The sequence below is a fragment of the Cherax quadricarinatus genome, chromosome 57 (assembly GCF_038502225.1).
Source record: "Cherax quadricarinatus isolate ZL_2023a chromosome 57, ASM3850222v1, whole genome shotgun sequence".
NCBI classification, from domain to species: Eukaryota; Metazoa; Arthropoda; class Malacostraca; order Decapoda; family Parastacidae; genus Cherax; species Cherax quadricarinatus.
This window is the reverse complement of record NC_091348.1, coordinates 28149808-28175295: the sequence shown is the minus strand read 5'-3', so window position 1 is coordinate 28175295 and position 25488 is coordinate 28149808. Positions and strand designations below refer to the sequence as shown.

Genomic DNA, 25488 nt, shown 5'->3' with positions numbered 1-25488 from the left:
GGTCCAGGACAGTGTTAGCAGTGTGTTGAAGAACATGATGGTCCAGGACAGTGTTAGCAGTGTGTTGAAGAACATGATGGTTCAGGACAGTGTTAGCAGTGTGTTGAAGAACATGATGGTTCAGGACAGTGTTAGCAGTGTGTTGAAGAACATGATGGTCCAGGACAGTGTTAGCAGTGTGTTGAAGAACATGATGGTCCAGGACAGTGTTAGCAGTGTGTTGAAGAACATGATGGTTCAGGACAGTGTGTGTTAGCAGTGTGTTGAAGAACATGATGGTCCAGGACAGTGTTAGCAGTGTGTTGAAGAACATGATGGTTCAGGACAGTGTTAGCAGTGTGTTGAAGAACATGATGGTCCAGGACAGTGTTAGCAGTGAGTTGAAGAACATGATGGTCCAGGACAGTGTTAGCAGTGTGTTGAAGAACATGATGGTCCAGGACAGTGTTAGCAGTGTGTTGAAGAACATGATGGTTCAGGACAGTGTTAGCAGTGTGTTGAAGAACATGATGGTTCAGGACAGTGTGTGTTAGCAGTGTGTTGAAGAACATGATGGTCCAGGACAGTGTTAGCAGTGTGTTGAAGAACATGATGGTCCAGGAAAGTGTGTGTTAGCAGTGTGTTGAAGAACATGATGGTCCAGGACAGTGTTAGCAGTGTGTTGAAGAACATGATGGTTCAGGACAGTGTTAGCAGTGTGTTGAAGAACATGATGGTCCAGGACAGTGTTAGCAGTGTGTTGAAGAACATGATGGTCCAGGACAGTGTTAGCAGTGTTGAAGAACATGATGGTCCAGGACAGTGTTAGCAGTGTGTTGAAGAACATGATGGTTCAGGACAGTGTTAGCAGTGTGTTGAAGAACATGATGGTTCAGGACAGTGTTAGCAGTGTGTTGAAGAACATGATGGTCCAGGACAGTGTTAGCAGTGTGTTGAAGAACATGATGGTCCAGGACAGTGTTAGCAGTGTGTTGAAGAACATGATGGTCCAGGACAGTGTTAGCAGTGTGTTGAAGAACATGATGGTCCAGGACAGTGTTAGCAGTGTGTTGAAGAACATGATGGTCCAGGACAGTGTGTGTTAGCAGTGTGTTGAAGAACATGATGGTCCAGGACAGTGTTAGCAGTGTGTTGAAGAACATGATGGTTCAGGACAGTGTGTGTTAGCAGTGTGTTGAAGAACATGATGGTCCAGGACAGTGTGTGTTAGCAGTGTGTTGAAGAACATGATGGTCCAGGACAGTGTGTGTTAGCAGTGTGTTGAAGAACATGATGGTCCAGGACAGTGTGTGTTAGCAGTGTGTTGAAGAACATGATGGTCCAGGACAGTGTGTGTTAGCAGTGTGTTGAAGAACATGATGGTCCAGGACAGTGTTAGCAGTGTGTTGAAGAACATGATGGTTCAGGACAGTGTTAGCAGTGTGTTGAAGAACATGATGGTCCAGGACAGTGTGTGTTAGCAGTGTGTTGAAGAACATGATGGTCCAGGACAGTGTTAGCAGTGTGTTGAGGAACATGATGGTTCAGGACAGTGTTAGCAGTGTGTTGAAGAACATGATGGTCCAGGACAGTGTTAGCAGTGTGTTGAAGAACATGATGGTCCAGGACAGTGTTAGCAGTGTGTTGAAGAACATGATGGTCCAGGACAGTGTTAGCAGTGTGTTGAAGAACATGATGGTCCAGGACAGTGTTAGCAGTGTGTTGAAGAACATGATGGTTCAGGACAGTGTTAGCAGTGTGTTGAAGAACATGATGGTTCAGGACAGTGTTAGCAGTGTGTTGAAGAACATGATGGTCCAGGACAGTGTTAGCAGTGTGTTGAAGAACATGATGGTCCAGGACAGTGTTAGCAGTGTGTTGAAGAACATGATGGTCCAGGACAGTGTGTGTTAGCAGTGTGTTGAAGAACATGATGGTCCAGGACAGTGTTAGCAGTGTGTTGAAGAACATGATGGTCCAGGACAGTGTGTGTTAGCAGTGTGTTGAAGAACATGATGGTCCAGGACAGTGTTAGCAGTGTGTTGAAGAACATGATGGTTCAGGACAGTGTTAGCAGTGTGTTGAGGAACATGATGGTTCAGGACAGTGTTAGCAGTGTGTTGAAGAACATGATGGTTCAGGACAGTGTTAGCAGTGTGTTGAAGAACATGATGGTCCAGGACAGTGTTAGCAGTGTGTTGAAGAACATGATGGTCCAGGACAGTGTTAGCAGTGTGTTGAAGAACATGATGGTTCAGGACAGTGTTAGCAGTGTGTTGAAGAACATGATGGTCCAGGACAGTGTTAGCAGTGTGTTGAAGAACATGATGGTCCAGGACAGTGTTAGCAGTGTGTTGAAGAACATGATGGTCCAGGACAGTGTTAGCAGTGTGTTGAAGAACATGATGGTCCAGGACAGTGTGTGTTAGCAGTGTGTTGAAGAACATGATGGTCCAGGACAGTGTGTGTTAGCAGTGTGTTGAAGAACATGATGGTCCAGGACAGTGTTAGCAGTGTGTTGAAGAACATGATGGTCCAGGACAGTGTTAGCAGTGAGTTGAAGAACATGATGGTCCAGGACAGTGTTAGCAGTGTGTTGAAGAACATGATGGTTCAGGACAGTGTTAGCAGTGTGTTGAGGAACATGATGGTCCAGGACAGTGTTAGCAGTGTGTTGAAGAACATGATGGTCCAGGACAGTGTGTGTTAGCAGTGTGTTGAAGAACATGATGGTCCAGGACAGTGTTAGCAGTGTGTTGAGGAACATGATGGTTCAGGACAGTGTTAGCAGTGTGTTGAGGAACATGATGGTTCAGGACAGTGTTAGCAGTGTGTTGAGGAACATGATGGTTCAGGACAGTGTGTGTTAGCAGTGTGTTGAAGAACATGATGGTCCAGGACAGTGTGTGTTAGCAGTGAGTTGAAGAACATGATGGTCCAGGACAGTGTTAGCAGTGTGTTGAAGAACATGATGGTTCAGGACAGTGTTAGCAGTGTGTTGAGGAACATGATGGTCCAGGACAGTGTTAGCAGTGTGTTTAAGAACATGATGGTCCAGGACAGTGTTAGCAGTGTGTTGAAGAACATGATGGTCCAGGACAGTGTTAGCAGTGTGTTGAAGAACATGATGGTCCAGGACAGTGTTAGCAGTGTGTTGAAGAACATGATGGTCCAGGACAGTGTTAGCAGTGTGTTGAGGAACATGATGGTCCAGGACAGTGTTAGCAGTGTGTTGAGGAACATGATGGTCCAGGACAGTGTTAGCAGTGTGTTGAGGAACATGATGGTCCAGGACAGTGTTAGCAGTGTGTTGAGGAACATGATGGTCCAGGACAGTGTTAGCAGTGTGTTGAGGAACATGATGGTCCAGGACAGTGTTAGCAGTGTGTTGAAGAACATGATGGTTCAGGACAGTGTGTGTTAGCAGTGTGTTGAGGAACATGATGGTTCAGGACAGTGTTAGCAGTGTGTTGAGGAACATGATGGTCCAGGACAGTGTTAGCAGTGTGTTGAAGAACATGATGGTTCAGGACAGTGTGTGTTAGCAGTGTGTTGAAGAACATGATGGTCCAGGACAGTGTTAGCAGTGTGTTGAGGAACATGATGGTCCAGGACAGTGTTAGCAGTGTGTTGAAGAACATGATGGTCCAGGACAGTGTTAGCAGTGTGTTGAAGAACATGATGGTCCAGGACAGTGTGTGTTAGCAGTGTGTTGAAGAACATGATGGTCCAGGACAGTGTGTGTTAGCAGTGTGTTGAAGAACATGATGGTTCAGGACAGTGTTAGCAGTGTGTTGAGGAACATGATGGTCCAGGACAGTGTGTGTTAGCAGTGTGTTGAAGAACATGATGGTCCAGGACAGTGTGTGTTAGCAGTGTGTTGAAGAACATGATGGTCCAGGACTGTGTTAGCAGTGTGTTGAAGAACATGATGGTCCAGGACAGTGTTAGCAGTGTGTTGAAGAACATGATGGTCCAGGACAGTGTTAGCAGTGTGTTGAAGAACATGATGGTCCAGGACAGTGTGTGTTAGCAGTGTGTTGAAGAACATGATGGTCCAGGACAGTGTTAGCAGTGAGTTGAAGAACATGATGGTCCAGGACAGTGTGTGTTAGCAGTGTGTTGAAGAACATGATGGTCCAGGACAGTGTTAGCAGTGTGTTGAAGAACATGATGGTCCAGGACAGTGTGTGTTAGCAGTGTGTTGAAGAACATGATGGTTCAGGACAGTGTGTGTTAGCAGTGAGTTGAAGAACATGATGGTCCAGGACAGTGTGTGTTAGCAGTGTGTTGAAGAACATGATGGTCCAGGACAGTGTTAGCAGTGTGTTGAAGAACATGATGGTCCAGGACAGTGTTAGCAGTGTGTTGAAGAACATGATGGTCCAGGACAGTGTTAGCAGTGTGTTGAAGAACATGATGGTCCAGGACAGTGTTAGCAGTGTGTTGAAGAACATGATGGTCCAGGACAGTGTTAGCAGTGTGTTGAAGAACATGATGGTCCAGGACAGTGTTAGCAGTGTGTTGAAGAACATGATGGTCCAGGACAGTGTTAGCAGTGAGTTGAAGAACATGATGGTCCAGGACAGTGTGTGTTAGCAGTGTGTTGAAGAACATGATGGTCCAGGACAGTGTTAGCAGTGTGTTGAAGAACATGATGGTCCAGGACAGTGTTAGCAGTGTGTTGAAGAACATGATGGTCCAGGACAGTGTTAGCAGTGTGTTGAAGAACATGATGGTCCAGGACAGTGTTAGCAGTGTGTTGAAGAACATGATGGTCCAGGACAGTGTTAGCAGTGTGTTGAAGAACATGATGGTTCAGGACAGTGTTAGCAGTGTGTTGAAGAACATGATGGTCCAGGACAGTGTTAGCAGTGTGTTGAAGAACATGATGGTCCAGGACAGTGTGTGTTAGCAGTGTGTTGAAGAACATGATGGTCCAGGACAGTGTTAGCAGTGTGTTGAGGAACATGATGGTCCAGGACAGTGTTAGCAGTGTGTTGAAGAACATGATGGTCCAGGACAGTGTTAGCAGTGTGTTGAAGAACATGATGGTCCAGGACAGTGTTAGCAGTGTGTTGAGGAACATGATGGTCCAGGACAGTGTTAGCAGTGTGTTGAAGAACATGATGGTCCAGGACAGTGTTAGCAGTGTGTTGAAGAACATGATGGTCCAGGACAGTGTTAGCAGTGTGTTGAAGAACATGATGGTCCAGGACAGTGTTAGCAGTGTGTTGAAGAACATGATGGTCCAGGACAGTGTTAGCAGTGTGTTGAAGAACATGATGGTTCAGGACAGTGTGTGTTAGCAGTGTGTTGAAGAACATGATGGTTCAGGACAGTGTGTGTTAGCAGTGTGTTGAAGAACATGATGGTCCAGGACAGTGTTAGCAGTGTGTTGAAGAACATGATGGTCCAGGACAGTGTTAGCAGTGTGTTGAAGAACATGATGGTTCAGGACAGTGTTAGCAGTGTGTTGAAGAACATGATAGTTCAGGACAGTGTTAGCAGTGTGTTGAAGAACATGATGGTTCAGGACAGTGTGTGTTAGCAGTGTGTTGAAGAACATGATGGTTCAGGACAGTGTGTGTTAGCAGTGTGCTGAAGAACATGATGGTCCAGGACAGTGTTAGCAGTGTGTTGAAGAACATGATGGTCCAGGACAGTGTTAGCAGTGTGTTGAAGAACATGATGGTCCAGGACAGTGTGTGTTAGCAGTGTGTTGAAGAACATGATGGTTCAGGACAGTGTGTGTTAGCAGTGTGTTGAAGAACATGATAGTTCAGGACAGTGTTAGCAGTGTGTTGAAGAACATGATGGTTCAGGACAGTGTGTGTTAGCAGTGTGTTGAAGAACATGATGGTCCAGGACAGTGTTAGCAGTGTGTTGAAGAACATGATGGTCCAGGACAGTGTTAGCAGTGTGTTGAAGAACATGATGGTCCAGGACAGTGTTAGCAGTGTGTTGAAGAACATGATGGTTCAGGACAGTGTTAGCAGTGAGTTGAAGAACATGATGGTCCAGGACAGTGTTAGCAGTGTGTTGAAGAACATGATGGTCCAGGACAGTGTTAGCAGTGAGTTGAAGAACATGATGGTCCAGGACAGTGTTAGCAGTGAGTTGAAGAACATGATGGTCCAGGACAGTGTTAGCAGTGTGTTGAAGAACATGATGGTCCAGGACAGTGTTAGCAGTGTGTTGAAGAACATGATGGTCCAGGACAGTGTTAGCAGTGTGTTGAAGAACATGATGGTCCAGGACAGTGTTAGCAGTGAGTTGAAGAACATGATGGTCCAGGACAGTGTTAGCAGTGTGTTGAAGAACATGATGGTCCAGGACAGTGTTAGCAGTGAGTTGAAGAACATGATGGTCCAGGACAGTGTTAGCAGTGTGTTGAAGAACATGATGGTCCAGGACAGTGTTAGCAGTGTGTTGAAGAACATGATGGTCCAGGACAGTGTGTGTTAGCAGTGTGTTGAAGAACATGATGGTCCAGGACAGTGTTAGCAGTGTGTTGAAGAACATGATGGTCCAGGACAGTGTGTGTTAGCAATGTGTTGAAGAACATGATGGTCCAGGACAGTGTTAGCAGTGTGTTGAAGAACATGATGGTCCAGGACAGTGTTAGCAGTGTGTTGAAGAACATGATGGTCCAGGACAGTGTTAGCAGTGTGTTGAAGAACATGATGGTCCAGGACAGTGTTAGCAGTGTGTTGAAGAACATGATGGTCCAGGACAGTGTTAGCAGTGTGTTGAAGAACATGATGGTCCAGGACAGTGTTAGCAGTGTGTTGAAGAACATGATGGTCCAGGACAGTGTTAGCAGTGAGTTGAAGAACATGATGGTCCAGGACAGTGTTAGCAGTGTGTTGAAGAACATGATGGTCCAGGACAGTGTTAGCAGTGTGTTGAAGAACATGATGGTCCAGGACAGTGTTAGCAGTGAGTTGAAGAACATGATGGTCCAGGACAGTGTTAGCAGTGTGTTGAGGAACCTGGAAGGTGATGCTGGGAGTGTTGCAGTGGAACAATCAGTTAAGAACACACTAAGACAAACTTCTTCAGGATGAACATGAGAATCCTTCAAGACAGGCAACTGTAGTCACCCTCAGGGATTTTAATTTCAGTTAAACTGACTGTAATTGCTTGACTTACCATCCAAATTGACAGTAATTGCCTCACTGGCCGTCCAAACTGCCTGTCATTCCTACATGTATCCCACGACAGTTTGTCAGTGACTGAGACAAGCAGGTGAGTATTGCTTCACCTAGTCCCAAGACAAGCAGGTGAACAGTGCTTCACCTGGTCACAAGACAAGCAGGTGAACAGTGCTTCACCTGGTCACAAGACAAGCAGGTGAACAGTGCTTCACCTAGTCACAAGACAAGCAGGTGAACAGTGCTTCACCTGGTCACAAGACAAGCAGGTGAACAGTGCTTCACCTGGTCACAAGACAAGCAGGTGAACAGTGCTTCACCTGGTCACAAGACAAGCAGGTGAACAGTGCTTCACCTGGTCACAAGACAAGCAGGTGAGTAGTCCTTCACCTAGTCCCAAGACAAGCAGGTGAACAGTGCTTCACCTGGTCACAAGACAAGCAGGTGAACAGTGCTTCACCTGGTCACAAGACAAGCAGGTGAACAGTGCTTCACCTAGTCACAAGACAAGCAGGTGAACAGTGCTTCACCTGGTCACAAGACAAGCAGGTGAACAGTGCTTCACCTGGTCACAAGACAAGCAGGTGAACAGTGCTTCACCTGGTCACAAGACAAGCAGGTGAACAGTGCTTCACCTGGTCACAAGACAAGCAGGTGAACAGTGCTTCACTTAGTCACAAGACAAGCAGGTGAACAGTGCTTCACCTAGTGCCAAGACAAGCAGGTGAACAGTGCTTCACCTAGTCACAAGACAAGCAGGTGAACAGTGCTTCACCTGGTCACAAGACAAGCAGGTGAACAGTGCTTCACCTGGTCACAAGACAAGCAGGTGAACAGTGCTTCACCTGGTCACAAGACAAGCAGGTGAACAGTGCTTCACCTAGTCACAAGACAAGCAGGTGAACAGTGCTTCACCTGGTCACAAGACAAGCAGGTGAACAGTGCTTCACCTGGTCACAAGACAAGCAGGTGAACAGTGCTTCACCTGGTCACAAGACAAGCAGGTGAACAGTGCTTCACCTGGTCCCAAGACAAGAATATAACTCCAGGTACCACCTGGCTAGTGTATACCATCAGGTACCACCTGTCTTGTCTCCTGACGAATATACCATCAGGTACCACCTGTCTTGTCTCCTGACGAATGTACCATCAGGTACCACCTGTCTTGTCTCCTGACGAATATACCACCATATACACTGAATGGACACTGGTCACTGAGTACACACAGCAGTGGTCACTGAGTACACACAACACTGGTCACTGAGTACACACAGCAGTGGTCACTGACTACACACAGCAGTGGTCACTGAGTACACACAGCAGTGGTCACTGAGTACACACAACACTGGTCACTGAGTACACACAGCAGTGGTCACTGACTACACACAGCAGTGGTCACTGAGTACACACAGCAGTGGTCACTGAGTACACACCACACTGGTCACTGAGTACACACAACGCTGGTCACTGAGCACACACAACACTGGTCACTGAGTACACAGCAGTGGTCACTGAGTGCACACAACACTGGTCACTGAGTACACAACGCTGGTCACTGAGTACACACAACACTGGTCACTGAGTACACACAGCAGTGGTCACTGAGTGCACACAATGCTGGTCACTGAGTACACACAACGCTGGTCACTGAGTACACAACGCTGGTCACTTAGTACACACAACACTGGTCACTGAGTACACACAGCAGTGCTCACTTAGTACACACAACACTGGTCACTGAGTACACAACGCTGGTCACTGAGTACACACAACACTGGTCACTGAGTACACACAGCAGTGGTCACTGAGTGCACACAACACTGGTCACTGAGTACACAACGCTGGTCACTGAGTACACACAGCAGTGGTCACTGAGTACACACAACACTGGTCACTGAGTACACACACAGCAGTGGTCACTGAGTGCACACAATGCTGGTCACTGAGTACACACAACGCTGGTCACTGAGTACACACAACAGCGGTCACTGAGTGCACACAACATTGGTCACTGAGTACACACAGCAGTGGTCACTGAGTGCACACAACACTGGTCACTGAGTACACACAACGCTGGTCACTGAGTGCACACAACACTGGTCACTGAGTACACACAGCAGCGGTCACTGAGTACACACAACACTGGTCACTGAGTACACACAGCAGTGGTCACTGAGTACACACAACACTGGTCACTGAGTACACACAGCAATGGTCGCTGAGTACACACAACACTGGTCACTGAGTACACACAACACTGGTCACTGAGTACACACAGCAGTGGTCACTGAGTACACACAGCAGTGGTCACTGAGTACACACAGCAGTGGTCACTGAGTACACACAGCAGTGGTCACTGAGTACACACAGCAGTGGTCACTGAGTACACACAGCAGTGGTCACTGAGTACACACAGCAGTGATCACTGAGTACACACAGCAGTGGTCACTGAGTACACACAGCAGTGATCACTGAGTACACACAGCAGTGATCACTGAGTACACACAGCAGTGATCACTGAGTACACACAGCAGTGATCACTGAGTACACACAGCAGTGGTCACTGAGTACACACAGCAGTGATCACTGAGTACACAGGATGTTTGGAACGGAAAAATTTATATAACACTGTGTGAGGCACTGTAACACTGTGTGAGGCACTGTAACACTGTGTGAGGCACTGTAACACTGAGGCACTGTAACACTGTGTGAGACACTGTTACACTGTGTGAGCCACTGTAACACTGAGACACTGTAACACTGTGTGAGACACTATAACATTGTGTGAGACACTAACACTGTTTGGAGCACTTTAACACTGTGTTAGACACTATAACACTGTATGAGGTACTGTAACACTGTGTGAGACACTGTAACACTGTGCGAGACACTGTAACACTGTGTGAGACACTATAACACTGAGTAAGACACTGTAACACTGTGCGAGACACTGTAACACTGTGCGAGACACTGTAACACTGTATGAGGCACTAACACTGTGTGAGGCACTGTAACACTGTGCGAGACACTGTAACACTGTGTGAGACACTAACACTGTGTGAGGCACAGTAACACTGAAATACTGTAACAGTGTGAGGCACTGTAACACTGTGTGAGGCACTGTAACACTGTATAAGGCACTGTAACACTGAGGCACTATAGCACTGTGTGAGGTACTAACACTGTGTAAGGCACTATGACACTGTGAGGCACTGTAACACTGTGAGGTACTATAACACTGTGTGAGGGACTGTAACACTGTGTGAAGCACTATAACACTGTGTGAGGCACTGTAACACCGTGTGAGGCACTATAATACTGTGTTAGGCACTGTAACACTGTGTAAGGCACTATAACCCTGTGAAACACTGTAACACTGTGTGAGGCACTATAACACTGTGTGAGGCACTGTAACACTGTGTGAGGCACTAACACTGTGAGGAACTGTAACACTGTGTGAGGCACTATAACACTGTGTGAGGCACTATAACACTGTGTGAGGCACTGTAACACTGTGTGAGGCACTGCAACACTGTGTGAGGCACTATAACACTGTGTGAGGCACTGTAACAGTGTGAGGCATTATAACACTGTGTGAGACACTGTAACATTGTGTGAGGCATTATAACACTGTGTGAGGCACTGTAACACTGTGAGGTATTATAACACTGTGTGAGGCACTGTAACACTGTGTGAGGTAATGTAACACTGTGAGGCACTATAACACTGTGGAACACTGTAACACTATGAGAGGTTATGTAGCACTGTGTGAGGCACTGCTACACTGTGTAAAGCATTGTAACACTGTAAGGCACTGTACACCGTGAGGCACTATAACTATGTGAGACATTATAACAGTGAGGCACTGTAACTATGCGAGACATTGTAACAGTGAGGCACTGTAACACTGGTATAGCTCAGACCTTCACATCAGCAGAAGCAGGAGCAGCAGTGCTAAGGAAGGTCCCAGCTTGTATACTGCTGGGCACGTTGTTGCTGCTGCTGCTGCTGCTGCTGCTGCTGCTGCTGCTGCCCCACCCCACATACGTCTGCCCACCAGCGACCATCTGGATGGTAGCCAGCAGCGCCCCACCTCAGCCCACCACCCACTACCCATACTTCCGTATACAAGCAGGCAACCACGCCCCTTCCCAGCAGGAAGTATGGTATAGTAGCAGTGATGATACACAATACCCACAAATGTATGAACAAAATACCTGTTTAACACGTGCTTAACACTTGTGTAACACATATGTTACAAAAGTGTTACACGCAAACCAGAGAGACAGTGACAGTAACTACCAGGAAGGTTACATACCGGACAAACTCATCATAGCAGTGTGTGAGCCTTCCTCTGCCAGTCTTCACAGACGGTATATCACTGCTCTTAAACCCCTCGCTAATCACCCAAATATTATAGTCACCACAGTTGACAAAGGAGGTGGAGTCGTCATACTCAACACTAGCGACTACAACCTGATGATAGACCTTTTGAAAGACCCGTCTATATATGAGTCCATCAATACACAACAATGAGACACACTCACCAAGGACTTCCTATACAAAACCAGACACACTCAGACGCACCAGTGAAGGTAAGAAACTTCTGCACCTGATACCCAGCAACCCTAACCCTTCACATATGTATGGTTTACTTAAGACCCATAAACACAATATCCCTCCGAGACCAATCACATCAGGTACAGGCAGTGCACCACACAAATTAGCCGGAGTTCTCGCCAAACATCTTTCCTGTCTTCTGGGGACCATCAGCCCCGCTCATCTTAATTAAGCATCCATGCGACCTTCTCAACCGCATCAGAGACCTCTCCATCCGAAACAAGAAACTAAGCAGTTTGGACGTAACTTTCCTCTTCATTAAAGTACCCACCACACAAGTCATTAAGGTTCTACGACGTAGAGTCAATCAGGACCTTAATCTTCTTATACCTCCCGGAGATACTGTTGACCTGATTAAACTCTTCATTAAGCTAAACTGCTGTTCTTTCGCTAACAGACTATGAGATGGAAATCGGGCTCAATGGGTTCTATGGGTATGGGTATGGGATCCCCAATCAGCACCGTCTTAGTTAACTTATATACGGAACACCTGGAAGATGAACGTTTCACCATCATCCCCACCAGCGTCACTTGGTTATGTGGACGACGTCAACATCATAACTCCCAAACGTTCTGATGTGCAGAATCTTCAGACAAAGGCTCAACGCGGGTTAACCGGGTATCCGGTTTACACTTGAAGAAGAGTCCAATGACAGGCTACCTTTTCTAGACGTCCTCATTCACTAAGTAGATAACATAAAGTGTACAGGAAGGCTACAATCAAAAACAATCTCACACACTTCTATTCCAGTCAAGATACTAAGACGAAAAGAAGCGTCATCATCATGGGATTTTTCCTAAGAGCATATCGAATTTGTAGTCGAGTTTCTTGACGAGGAGTGTACATACATGCGCAAAACATTGCCATTTTCCTTCCTTTTTCATCAAAGACTGCAAGAAAACGAGTCCTTCAGATCAATTCAGCACGCACTAACACCACTCCTAAGTTATGATCCTTCTCTACAGCCAGGTTGTACTGAATGTCTCTAAACTACTCGCACAAGCTAACACTAGAGTCGCCATCACAACCAGTACTTCCGCAAAAGATCTGACTAGGACGAAATTGAAGAATATTGAACCAAGCAACACACGGGTTTATACTCTCCCATGTGGAGGTTGTAACAGAATATACATAGGTGAAACAGCAAGAAACCTCGAAACACGTCTCAGTGAACACATTAATGCATGTAGGAACGATAACTTGAACAATGCCTTCGTACAACACCGGAATTCCGCTAATCACCTGATGAAATCCAACGGCCTGACTAATAATTAAACCCAATTTCCGTAGACGTAAATGCCTTGAATCATCATTAATCGCTATTTCTAACGCAATTAAACAGAATACAGGCAGCTTCGTAATATCTGAAGTATTAGAAAGAATTCTCCTCAAAACAATAAACCCTGCCAACACATAACTGTTACTACTACCACTGCTACTACTACTACCACTGCTACTACTACCACTGCTACTACCACCACCACTACTACTACTACTAGGAAGGAGCGCGCCGTAAAAATTGGAGAGGTCTTCCTAACCTGTTCACTTTTCGTGGCGCTCTCCTCCCTGCTCTTGATAGTCTGTTGTCAAAGAACTACTACTACTACTACTACCACAAGTCCTACAACTACTACAACCTACAACGATTATATTATGCTTTGCACCTCACTCTAATACCTATATATACCTTGTGTCCCTCCTGGGAAACGAAACGTTGCCACAATAAAAATGTCGAATTAGTTGCACATGTTTCATTTTTACCTGAAACCTTCGAAACACCTGTGTAACACCTGTGTAACACCTGTGTAACACCTGGGTATCTTTATTATCAAGACATTTCACACACTATCAGTTCAACACAGTGGTTATTTGGTGATGAAACTAGTGACACTAGAAGACAAGGTAATCAGTCCCTTAGCCTTGAGTCGATGTAGTCAGTCCATCAATCTTGAAAAGAATTCAAGATTTATGGACTGACCACATCGACTCGAGGCTGAGGGACTGAGTACCTCAAACTCCTCCTTGTTCTTCAGTGTTCTCCTTTGTATGGACTGATGAAGCCACTGTGTGGTGAAACGTTTCCTCAATAAAGATACCCAAGAGTTGCACATGTGTCTAATTTATCAACTTGTCGGTTCTCTGAACCATTGATCTACAATGACGGTGGTAGCACTGAGGTAGCTATTACAGCAATAATTACGGAAGGAAGGGTAGCAGAGGTAGTTATCGTAGTAGCAACAATGACAGAAGGAAGGGTAGCACTGAGGTAGTTATCGTAGTAGCAACAATGACAGAAGGAAGGGTAGCAGAGGTAGTTATCGTAGTAGCAACAATGACAGAAGGAAGGGTAGCAGAGGTAGTTATCGTAGTAGCAACAATGACAGAAGGAAGGGTAGCACTGAGGTAGTTATCGTAGTAGCAACAATGACAGAAGGAAAGGTAGCACTGAGGTAGTTATCGTAGTAGCAACAATGACAGAAGGAAAGGTAGCACTGAGGTAGTTATCGTAGTAGCAACTATGACAGAAGGAAGGGTAGCAGAGGTAGTTATCGTAGTAGCAACAATGACAGAAGGAAGGGTAGCAGAGGTAGTTATCGTAGTAGCAACAATGACAGAAGGAAAGGTAGCACTGAGGTAGGAAATTGGACAAATATACGAGTGGGAGGGGCTGGGTTTGATTGGTGTCATTGGGTACGGGAGTAAATTCATGGGTAGCTTTGGGTAGGGGTAGTTTTGATAAGGACTTGCCTTGTATGGGCCAGCAGGCCTTCTGCAGTGTTCCTCCATTTTTATGTTCTTATTACAGCAACATCAACATTGAGTTATATGTGGTGTTGTGGCGGTGTCAGAGACTGAACATTATGTTGACACTGATGCTCACACGACCTGCTCATCACCTGGTGGTACCTAGTGTCGTAGCTGTGCTTCACTTTACAATGTCACCTCCACGATCTATCGTTCACCTTAACTCCCAAGTTAGACTTCTGTGTGTGTTTCACAACACTAACAAGGCTGGTTGACACCTGGGCCAGACAGGCTTCTACACACACACAGTGTTCAGCTACACTGTCATGATGTGTTCCAGTTTGTAAACACGAAAGATGGATTAGTGATGGGTGACACCCAGGTGGGTGTAAGAGGCAGCCAGCACTCCTGTAGGTGGGTTGTGATGAAGGTGGTGGTTGTGTGAGGGTTGTTGGTTGAGAGACTGAGAGGCACTGGTGGTGGTGTCAGTGTATGTAGTGTGAGCAGCCTCACATGCACGCCACATACTTCACCCCCAACATTGGCAGCCTGGTTGAAATACCTTGCACAAACATCAAAACACTTCTTCCTCCAACACTTGTGCACCTCAGTCACACACACTGACACACGATCACAATTTTGTATTAAACAGTGCATTTGAAAAGATTTCTCCAGGATCACTGTGGTTCTTCTGCCTAAATGTCTATCGTTCAAGTTCACATTCTTACTGAACTAAAACTTCCACTTGCCCTTCAGTGTTCCTGGCAAGCAAAGTGCTGGCAAGGAACAAGTAGCAATCACTTCAGCCTCGTCCCTGATACTGTACCACCTGTCACATACCCACACTTGTCACTGGTGTTCAGTGTTCTACCCTCACAGCCCGGCCTCAAGCCTGGTCAAGCAGGCTGTGTGTGCTACCTCCCCCATGTCTACATAATCAGTACAGGATGGTTAATGAGGAATTTCCAAGGGGTTGTTTCCTTCTAAAAATTGGCCTTCGTTCCAGCAATATTTCTGATATCAGCAGGTTGGAGGTTGAACAGTCAAGGACCACGCAAACTAACCTAATGTTCATTAGTATTCTTGCTGATCCTGTCTCACTGTGTTTATTCTACACTTTCTCCCACATCTTCACTCCACTAAAGTGTTATGGTAGTGTGCAGGTTAGGCAACAATCCCTCCAGAATCTTCTACGTATATACTATCAGATACCTCTTCTGTGTTGCTGAGAGAACAACACAAGCGCTTACTAGACTATCTCACAACTTGCAACTTTATTTCATCTGCCTTGACGGACGCTCTCAACACATTACAAGACAAAAGTGACAACCCAAGTACCACCAGTACTACCAGTGCCACCAGTACTACTAGTATCACATAGGGTCGTCCAGAGGGGAGATCAGGTCCCACAGGGCCGTCGAGGGGGGGAGGTCAAATCTAATAGGGTCGTCCAGGGGGAGGGGCTCAGGTCACCCAGAGTAGTCTAGGAGTGATCAGGTCACACAGGGTCGTCCAGGGTGGGGGTCAGGTCACCCACAGTCCAGGAGTGATCAGGTCACATAGGGTCGTCCAGGGAGGTCAGGTCACACAGAGCAGTCCAGGAGTGATCAGGTCACACAGGGTCATCCAGGGGGTAGTCAGGTCACACAGGGTCGTCCAGTGGGGTCAGGTCACACAGAGAAGTCCAGGAGTGATCATGTCACACAGGGTAGTCCAGGGGGTAGTCAGGTCACACAAGGTCGTCCAGGAGAGTGATCAGGTCAGAGTCGTCCAGGGGGGTGGTACCTTGCTCAGGTCTGCCGAAGTGTCGTCTGAGATGCTGAAGAGATCGGTGGACTGCAGGAGGTCGTCGTCAGTGTCTAGGTCGTTGAGGTTGTCGCTGCTGGACGAGTCCAGGTCGTCGTCCCCTTCATGTTCGGCGATGGGTGCTGCCGCCGCTGCCGCCGCCGCCGCCGCCGCTGCCGTCGCCGCCGCCGCCTTCTTAATGCCCCCGCGGCTAAGAGCTTCGAAGTGCTTGGCAGCCTTGACCGCAATGGCTGCTGCTGAGTTCGAGTGCTGAGCGCGGTAGGAGAGAGACATGGAAGGCTCAGGAGAGTCGTCCATGTTTCGCCCATTAGTCGCTGGCTTGCCGCGACGTTTCGCCATGCCGCTGCAAGATCTGGACTCCACGATAGAGCTGTATCTATCGAGCATGTGGTCCGTCTTCTTAAGGAACTTGTCTATCTGACGGGTGAGGCTGGATGACTCGGCCTCCGGCACGGTGTAGGCCGGGTGAGCCTCCACATGGTTGTGCACCTGGGTCTCCTTGCCCATCCTGAAGGTGAACCCGGCGTTGTACACCACGGGGTCGGCGTTGTACACCGCAGAGTCGGCGCTGGCGGCGGCGGCGGCGGAGTCATTGTGAGCGCGATGACGGGGTACGGGAGGCGAGAGACGTCTCTCGGGCGAAGAATACTCAACGTTTCTGTGCAAGACGGGAGACAACGAGCGTGCGTAGCTACCGTATGCCGCAGGACCACGTACGACGCCGCCAGGACCACGTACGATGCCACCAGGGCCACCTACGACACCTCCAGGGACGTAGTTATGGCGAGGACGCGAGCCATCCAGGCTGTAAGGGAACCTGGGAGGTGGGCCATAGACGGAGTGAGTGCCGGGGACATAGCCAGACCAGGGCCCCGTTAAGCTAGGGAAGACTGAGGGAAGGTTAGTGTTGCCACGGTGGTGGTTCATGCCGGCACTCCTCTCACCTCCTGATGGCACTCATGGTGTAGAACAGTGCCGTGTGTGACACTCCTTCCCTCACGCACCCCACCACCACACTGCCAAGGTGCCACCAGGCTACACTAAACTTAGCATGCCCCTGCCCTCTGGCCCTCTGTATGCCCTAGCACACAATACCAGCAGCCAACACAATGCCTGCAACACCACCAGCAGCCAACACAATGCTTGCAACACTACCAGTAGCCAACACAATGCCTGCAACACTACCAGCAGTCAACACAATGGCTGCAACACCAGCTGCAGCCAACACAGTGCCTGTAGCATCACCACCAGCCAACACAATGCCTGCAACACCACCAGCAGCCAACACAATGCCCGCAGCATCAGCAGCCAATACAATACCTGCAACACCAGCAGCCAACACAATGCCTGCAACACCAGCAGCCAACACAATGCCTGCAACACCAGCATTACCATCACCAAGATTACTATGGTCAAGCTTGTCACATCACCACCTTACATCACCATGATGACAACCTGCATCACGCTGACACCTTGCATCGCCACGCTGACACCTTGCATCACCACGCTGACACCTTGCATCACCACGCAGACCCTGCTTCACCACGCTGACACCTTGCATCACCACGCAGACCCTGCTTCACCACGCTGACACCTTGCATCACCACACAGACCCTGCTTCACCACGCTGACACCTTGCATCACCACACAGACCCTGCTTCACCACGCTGACACCTTGCATCACCACGCAGACCCTGCTTCACCACGCTGACACCTTGCATCACCACGCAGACCCTGCTTCACCATGCTGACACCTTATGTGGCATGCTAAGAGTATGTTACATTTTACTGGGTGTATGTCACACACCCATATACCCATGCCCTCCCGACCAGTGAACTAGGTGCTAAGGGTATAAATGAGTAGCGATCCCCTCGTTATGCTAGTACCTTGGTTCAACCAGCCAATGACAAGTCCACCAAAGATGTGAATCGATGTGGTACACTCGTGAATCAACGTTGGCAGACTTACCTCCAAGTCTGGTCCAAGACGGTTCTCACCGTGTCTCTTGCTTACACTACCTTAATGTACATAATGTACATAATGTACATAATGTACATATCCTCTGTATATATAGTACATACATTGCTTACATTTTGGTGAAGGAAATGTAAGTATTTACACTCTGCTGCCTTTTGCTTGTTCCTCGTTTCTACCTTGATTATTATACTACGCCCAGGTGTGCAGGCCAGTAGACTACATCTGTGTTCGTAATATGGGGTGCCTGTCCTGAAGTCTTTGTCTCTACAAGCCTGCCTACAGTACTGCATTGCAAACCTGCCAAGGTGTGTGTTATTGTTAACAGTGTTGGTGGGTTATGCCACTGATGCATGTATGTGATGGGTGACTGAATATACCCTTCAAAACTATCTCTACAACACTGCTGTGGTATTGCTTCTTATATTGGTACAGAGTATCAACTAACTGCTGCAAAGCTTCACGAGTGTATATGCAGTAAATTGAAGGTTTGACTCGTGTAACACGGAATTTCAACCTGAAATTTCAGCTGCTACGGGAGCTATTAATCGCCGATCCAAGCTTCGATAACTTTGTAATGGGTGAGGACACACTCCGGAGCCTGTTGCTGTCACTATCCACCTGAGGAAACAAGTGGTGAATAAGAGTTGCCTTGGGGGATGGGGGAAAGGGGAAGTCAGCTTCGTTAGTGCATGAGTTGGCTAAACTCAATCTTGAGCATACCAGGTAGCAACCTGCATTTGCTAAGGAGGAATATGATAGAAAGAGAGGAGACAGTTTCAGCGTACTACAGATGACAAATTCAGTGTTCAGAAACATGTGTCGCTAGTACCTCAGTTTTCTGATTCTGAACCTTAGCAATTTCGCGAGTCTCGATCACCAGGCTCAAGCTTTGTGACGGTCATTCAAGCATTAGGCAGCACTTGTTCATACAGCATTATACGGCAGAGCGCAGGAATTTACAATTGGTTTGAGTGAAGATTTTGCTAATTAAGACATTGTGAAAGTAGCTGTACTCAGTGCATTCCTGACAAATATAAGAGATAATTTAAACTGAATAAGCGTTAGTTGGGTCAGTCCCACGTGGACTTTGTTCGTGGACAATCTAAAATCTTTATTAAATAGTACAAGTTTACTGGTGTCGTAAATTTCAGTGGTCCAGTGCAAATGGTTTCCCTTGACAATCTTCCTGAGTCAGTTTCACCAGAGGTTCTGGTGTGTTCAGAAGACCATTCAGTGGCAATAGTTATGGAGGCGGCTAAACTTGACTCGCTGACACATTTGAGACCAACGGCTCCTTGTCTGAGCCGTCCCTTAACTTTTCTTCCCAGCAGCCTGGTATGTGCAGTGATCATCGTGGACGGAAGTCTGAAATTCATCCAAACGTGGAAGTTGGAGTTGAAAAACGACATCTGCCTCAAAATCAGCAAGGAGCAAGAGATAAGAATCTCGAGCCCATCACCTGCTAGTACTGTCGCAAGCCTAGTCACATAAAGGCTATTTCCCCCAATCTAGGTAAGCCTGCTGTTAGTGGTAAGTTGACTAGACTGCTGCCATTAGGAAAAATAACTGTTTACTGCTGAAACAAATCAGCGGGAAATAGATGGCTGTGGCAACGTTTTACTGTGAAAGTCAAATCTCAATTAAGGAGCAGGAAATCCCATTAACAGCTTTATTTCTACCAGTACATGTACAAGGTATACAGACCATAGCCGACATCAATGACATACTACTATATAGAAAGCCCTTTGTTATGCTGAGCATTTCGCTCAAATTAGGTTAGTTTTGTCCCCAGGATGCGACCCACACCAGTCCACTAACACCCAGGTACCCATTTTACTGATGGGTGAACATAGACAACCGGTGTAAGGAAACACACCCAATATTTCTACCCTCGCCGGGAATCGAACCCGGACATCAACGCGTGAAGCGAGAGCTTTTGCCACTAGACCACGGGGCACCTTCGGGAATACCGGAGCTTACTGTTTCCTCTTACATAAGTGAGTACTTCCAATTTCTGAGACTTCATTAAACTCCTCAGTGTTATTAGAAGCCTATGGTGTTGTAATTTCTGTTTCCCTGGAGAGACTTATCTTTGTCAGTATTACACTGGATATTTAACTGTAGGTGTGTCAGGGAGATCACCCATAAAAGATGCTTTATTGTTGCTTGGCAACACTGTTCTTAGTTGTAGATGATGTCCCAACCCCATGTAGCCACCCACGCCTCTTCCCTGATGTTGACCATAACTCGGGTAATGTCCAAAGTAATGTCTAAAATGAATTCTGATCATACCTTGGAGGACTACGATCTACGGCTCGACAATTTAGTTTTTGAGGGAAAACTGGCCAGGGCCTCGTAAATCTAGTGAAATATCCCTGATCAAGCCTTCCTATTCCGGGGTCGCAGGACTGCCAGACGCGAATCCCACACCAGCGTGGTTGTGACGTGCTCTAGTTCAAGTCCAGTCAAAGCCGCCATCATTACACGAAATCGTAATAACACGATAACAAACAAATCAAATCGTATCATTACATACACAGTCTGTGATCCTCTAACTTCTTACACTCGTAAGTGTAAATCTCAGATATTATTGTACACTTGTACACAAACTTGCGACCCTAAGAACTATGCATAAAAATACACAGGTTAGAAAGTAATCTTAACTGAAGAGGCTTACCTGTCCTCCTAGGAAGGAGTCTAGAAGAGTATACTTGTCCTCCTAGGCAGGAGGAGTCTAGAAGAGCATACTTGTCCTCCTAGGCAGGAGGAGTCTAGAAGAGCATACTTGTCCTCCTAGGCAGGAGGAGTCTAGAAGAGCATACTTGTCCTCCTAGGCAGGAGTCTAGAAGAGCATACTTGTCCTCCCAGGCATGAGGAGTCCAGAAGAGCATACTTGTCCTCCTAGGCAGAAGGAGTCCAGAAGAGCATACTTGTCCTCCTAGGCAGAAGGAGTCTAGAAGAGCATACCTGTCCTCCCAGACAGAAGGAGTCTAGAAGAGCAACAGAAATGTAAAACACACAAAGGTAGGAGAGATAACTAGGTAATACAGAAGAGACAACTGGGCGACGATAAAGACAGAAGAGACAGCCAGAAGAAAATGGGGAGAGTAAAAATAGAGGTGAACAAAGAGGGGAAATTGTGAGGACAAAAGTATAGTGAGAGGCATTAGTGTGTGAGGTCCCCAGGGTGGCCCTGGGCTGATGTGACATCACAACTAGTGCCATTACATATGTGACGTCACAGATAGTGATATCACAACTAGTGGCATCACATAAGTGACATCACAGCTAGTGACATCACAACTAGTGGCATCACATATGTGACATCACAGCTAGTGACATCACATATGACCAACTTGAATGACATCACAGTGGTGGCAACACATATGACATCACAGCTAGTGGCATCAGTGCGACCTCCAGGACTACCACTGAAGAGGGACTCACAGGAGAGGAGCGAGGCTGTGGCCCGAGGCATGACCAAGCCACCACCAGGATGACCTCTACCTCACTTGTAGTGGTCGGCTCACAAGCCAAAGAACCCGGGTTCGACTTCCAGGTGCGATGAGGCGTACAGACGAGTCTGCTGGTAAACAGCTGTTGCGGGTGGCATCCCGGGGTAGGATGACAACGATCTCAGTGGAAATAAGCCATACTGCTTAGCTATCGTAGTTTTTCCTGGGTTAACACCTAGAATGTTGTGGCTTTGTAGTTGGATGCTGCTGTGACTGCTGCTTCACGTGTCCACTCGTCAGTTTTTGTACCTTGTGTGTTTATGTGTAGGGGAGCAGTGTGTGTGTACACTGCCGGGAGTAGTGTACGTGTATACTGCAGCAGTGAAGTTTGTTGTAGACACATCACATGAGGTGAGGGGGGCGGGTGATGTGTTTACTGACATCATGAATGGGGAGGAGAAACATACCTTGGTCTCATATCCATACACAAATCAATCAATACATAGAGGAATCCATCACTACAAGAGAGATGCTAGACTCACCCTCGACTCCAGTTTCTCGTTCTCGTACTTCAAGTAACCTCGCTCCTTCTCCACTCTCTCCAGACGCGCCCGTACACTCTCCAGCTCATCCTGAAAGTACATATTATATATAAGTTAAATTTCCAATACCTTTTTCTCGCAACGCTCCTGATGATACACTGGTGACAGTATGAGAGGCCTTGAGGTAATACATCCCCTTCCTGTGGCTTATTTACTGAAACACTTTTTTTGTTACAATGTACGTGAAGGCAGAGATGGGAATATTAAAGGTACATAACATAAATATAACCTGAGATCATCCTGTACAAAACAGAAACGACACATTACTTACCTCAACAACAACGATGCTCACAAATGGTTTAAGTTCATCTTTAAAACATAACTATAACAAGTTTTGTGACGCTCAAATCTGAAGTTAGTTCCTCTATGACCAGTCTGTGTGAACACCAACAGTCTGTGTGAACAACAACAGTGTGTGTGAAAACCAACAGTCTCTGTGAACACCAAAAGTCTCCATGAACACCAACAGTCTCTGTGAACATCAACAGTCTCTGTGAACAGGAACAGTCGCTGTGAACACGAACAGTCTCTGTGAACAACAGTCTCTGTGAGCACCAACAGTCTCTGTGAACACCAACAGTCTCTGTGAACACCAACAGTCTCTGTGAACATCAACAGTCTCTGTGAACACCAAGTCTCTGTGAACACCAATAGTCTCTGTGAGCACCAACAGTGTGAGCAACAACAGTCTCTGTGAACAACAGTCTCTGTAAACACCAACAGTCTCAGTGAATACCAACAGTCTCTGTGAACTACAGTCTCCGTGAACACCAACAGTCTCTGTGAACACGAAGTCTCTGTGAACAACAGTCTCTGTGAACACCAACAGACTGTGTGAACACCAACAGTCTCTGTGAACACCAACAGTCTCTGTGAACACTAACAGTCTCTATGAACACGAACAGTCGCTGTGAACACGAAGTCTCTGTGAACAACAGTCTCTGTGAACACCAACTGTCTCTGTGAACACCAACAGTCTGTGTGAACACCAACAGTCTCTGTGAACACCAACAGTCTCTGTGAACACCAACAGTCTCTGTGAACACCAAAAGCCTCTGTGAACACCAACAGTCTCTGTGAACACGAACAGTCTGTGTGAACACTAACAGTCTGTGTGAACACCAACAGTCTCTGTGAGCACCAACAGTCGCTGTGAACACGAACAGTCTCTGTCAAAACCAACAGTCTCTGTGAACACCAAAAGTCTCGGTGAACACCAACAGTCTATATGAACACTAACAGTCTGTGTGAACACCAACAGTCTGTGTGAACACCAATAGTGTGTGAACACCAACAGTCTCTGTGAACACCAACAGTCTCTGTGAACACCAACAGTCTGTGAGAACACCAACAGTCTGTGTGAACACGAACAGTCACTGCGAACACGACGTCTCTGTGAACACGAACAGTCTCCGTGAACACGAACAGTCTCTGTGAACACCAACAGTCGCTGTGAACACCAACAGTCTGTGAACACCAACAGTCTCTGTGAACACGAACACTGTGAAAACGAACATTCGCTGTGAACACGAACAGTCTCTGTGAACACCAAGTCTCTGTGAACACCAACAGTCTCTGTGAACACCAACAGTCTCTGTGAACACCAACAGTGTGTGAACACCAACAGTCTTTGTGAGCACCAACAGTCTCTGTGAACAACAGTCTCTGTGAACACCAACAGTCTCAGTGAACACGAACAATCGCTGTGAACACGAACAGTCGCCGTGAACACGAACAGTCTCTGTGAACACCAACAGTCTCTGTGAACAACAAGAGTCTCTGTGATCAACAGTCTCTGTGAACACCAACAGTGTGAACACCAACAGTCTCTGTGAACACCAACAGTCTCTGTGAACACCAACAGTGTGAACACCAACAGACTCTTTGAAAACCAACAGTCTCAGTGAACACCAACAGTCTCTGAGAATACCACCAGTCTCTGTGAACACCAACAGTCTCTGTGAACACCAACAGTCTCTGTGAACACCAACAGTCTCTGTAAACACCAACAGTCTGTGCGAACACGAACAGTCTGTGTGAACACGAACAGTCTCTGTGAACACGAACAGTCTCTCTGAACATCAACAGTCTCAGTGAACACCAACAGTCTCTGAGAATACCAACAGTCTCTGTGAACACCAACAGTACCTGTGAACACCAACAGTCTCTGTGAACACCAACAGTCTCTGTAAACACCAACAGTCTGTGAGAACACGAACAGTCTGTGTGAACACGAACAGTCGCTGTGAACACGAAGAGTCTGTGTGAACGCCAACAGGCTCTGTGAACACCAACAGTCTGTGTGAACACCAACAGGCTCTGTAAATACCAAGTCTTTGTGAACACCAACAGTCTCTGTGTATACCAACATTCTCTGTGAACACCAACAGTCTCTGTGAACACCAACAGTCTCTGTGAACACCAAGTCTTTGTGAACACCAACAGTCTATGTGAACACCAAGAGTCTCTGCTAACACCAACAGCCTCTGTGAACGCGAACAGTCTCTGTGAACACCAACAGTCTCTGTGAACACCAACAGTCTCTGTGAACACCAACAGTCTCTATGAACACCAACAGTCTCTGTAAACACCAACAGTCTGTGCGAACACGAACAGTCTGTGTGAACACGAACAGTCTCTCTGAACACGAACAGTCTCTCTGAACATCAACAGCCTCTGTGAACACCAACAGTCTGTGTGAACAACAGTCGCTGTGAACACCAGTCTGTGAACACGAGCACTGAACACGAACAGTCGCTATGAACACGAACAGTCTCTGTGAACACCAACAGTCTCTGTTAACACCAATAGTCTGTGTGAACACGAAGTCTCTGTGAACACCAACAGTCTCTGTGAACCCCAAAAGCCTCTGTGAACACCAACAGTCTCTGTGAACACCAACAGTCTCTGTGAACACCAACAGTCTCTGTAAACACCAACGGTCTGTGTGAACACGAACAGTCTGCGCGAACACGAACAGTCTGTGAGAACACGAACAGTCTCTGTGAACACCAACAGTCTCTGTGAACACCAACACTCTGTGAACAAGAGTCGCTGTGAACACCAGTCTCTGTGAACACGAACACTGAACACGAACAGTCGCTATGAACACGAACTGTCTCTGTGAACACGAACAGTCTCTGTG

The 25488-nt window shown here is 47.0% G+C and overlaps 1 protein-coding gene across 6 annotated transcripts in view; it reads right to left on the bottom strand.

The window, feature by feature from the left end:
* The window catches only part of LOC128693578 (myosin heavy chain, skeletal muscle), a 136722-nt gene extending 119380 nt beyond the window's left edge, over nucleotides 1–17342 (bottom strand). For 4 of the 6 annotated variants that reach the window (XM_070097434.1, XM_070097436.1, XM_070097435.1 and 1 more), the window contains exon 1: nucleotides 16288–17342. In XM_070097434.1, coding sequence (XP_069953535.1) covers nucleotides 16288–17235 — 948 coding nt within the window. In that variant the 5' untranslated portion in view covers nucleotides 17236–17342. Of the gene's footprint in view, nucleotides 1–14505; nucleotides 14991–16287 lie in introns of those variants that run through there. The other 2 variants (XM_070097438.1, XM_070097440.1) reach the window with 1 other exon arrangement.
* Nucleotides 17343–25488: the final 8146 nt, after the last annotated feature.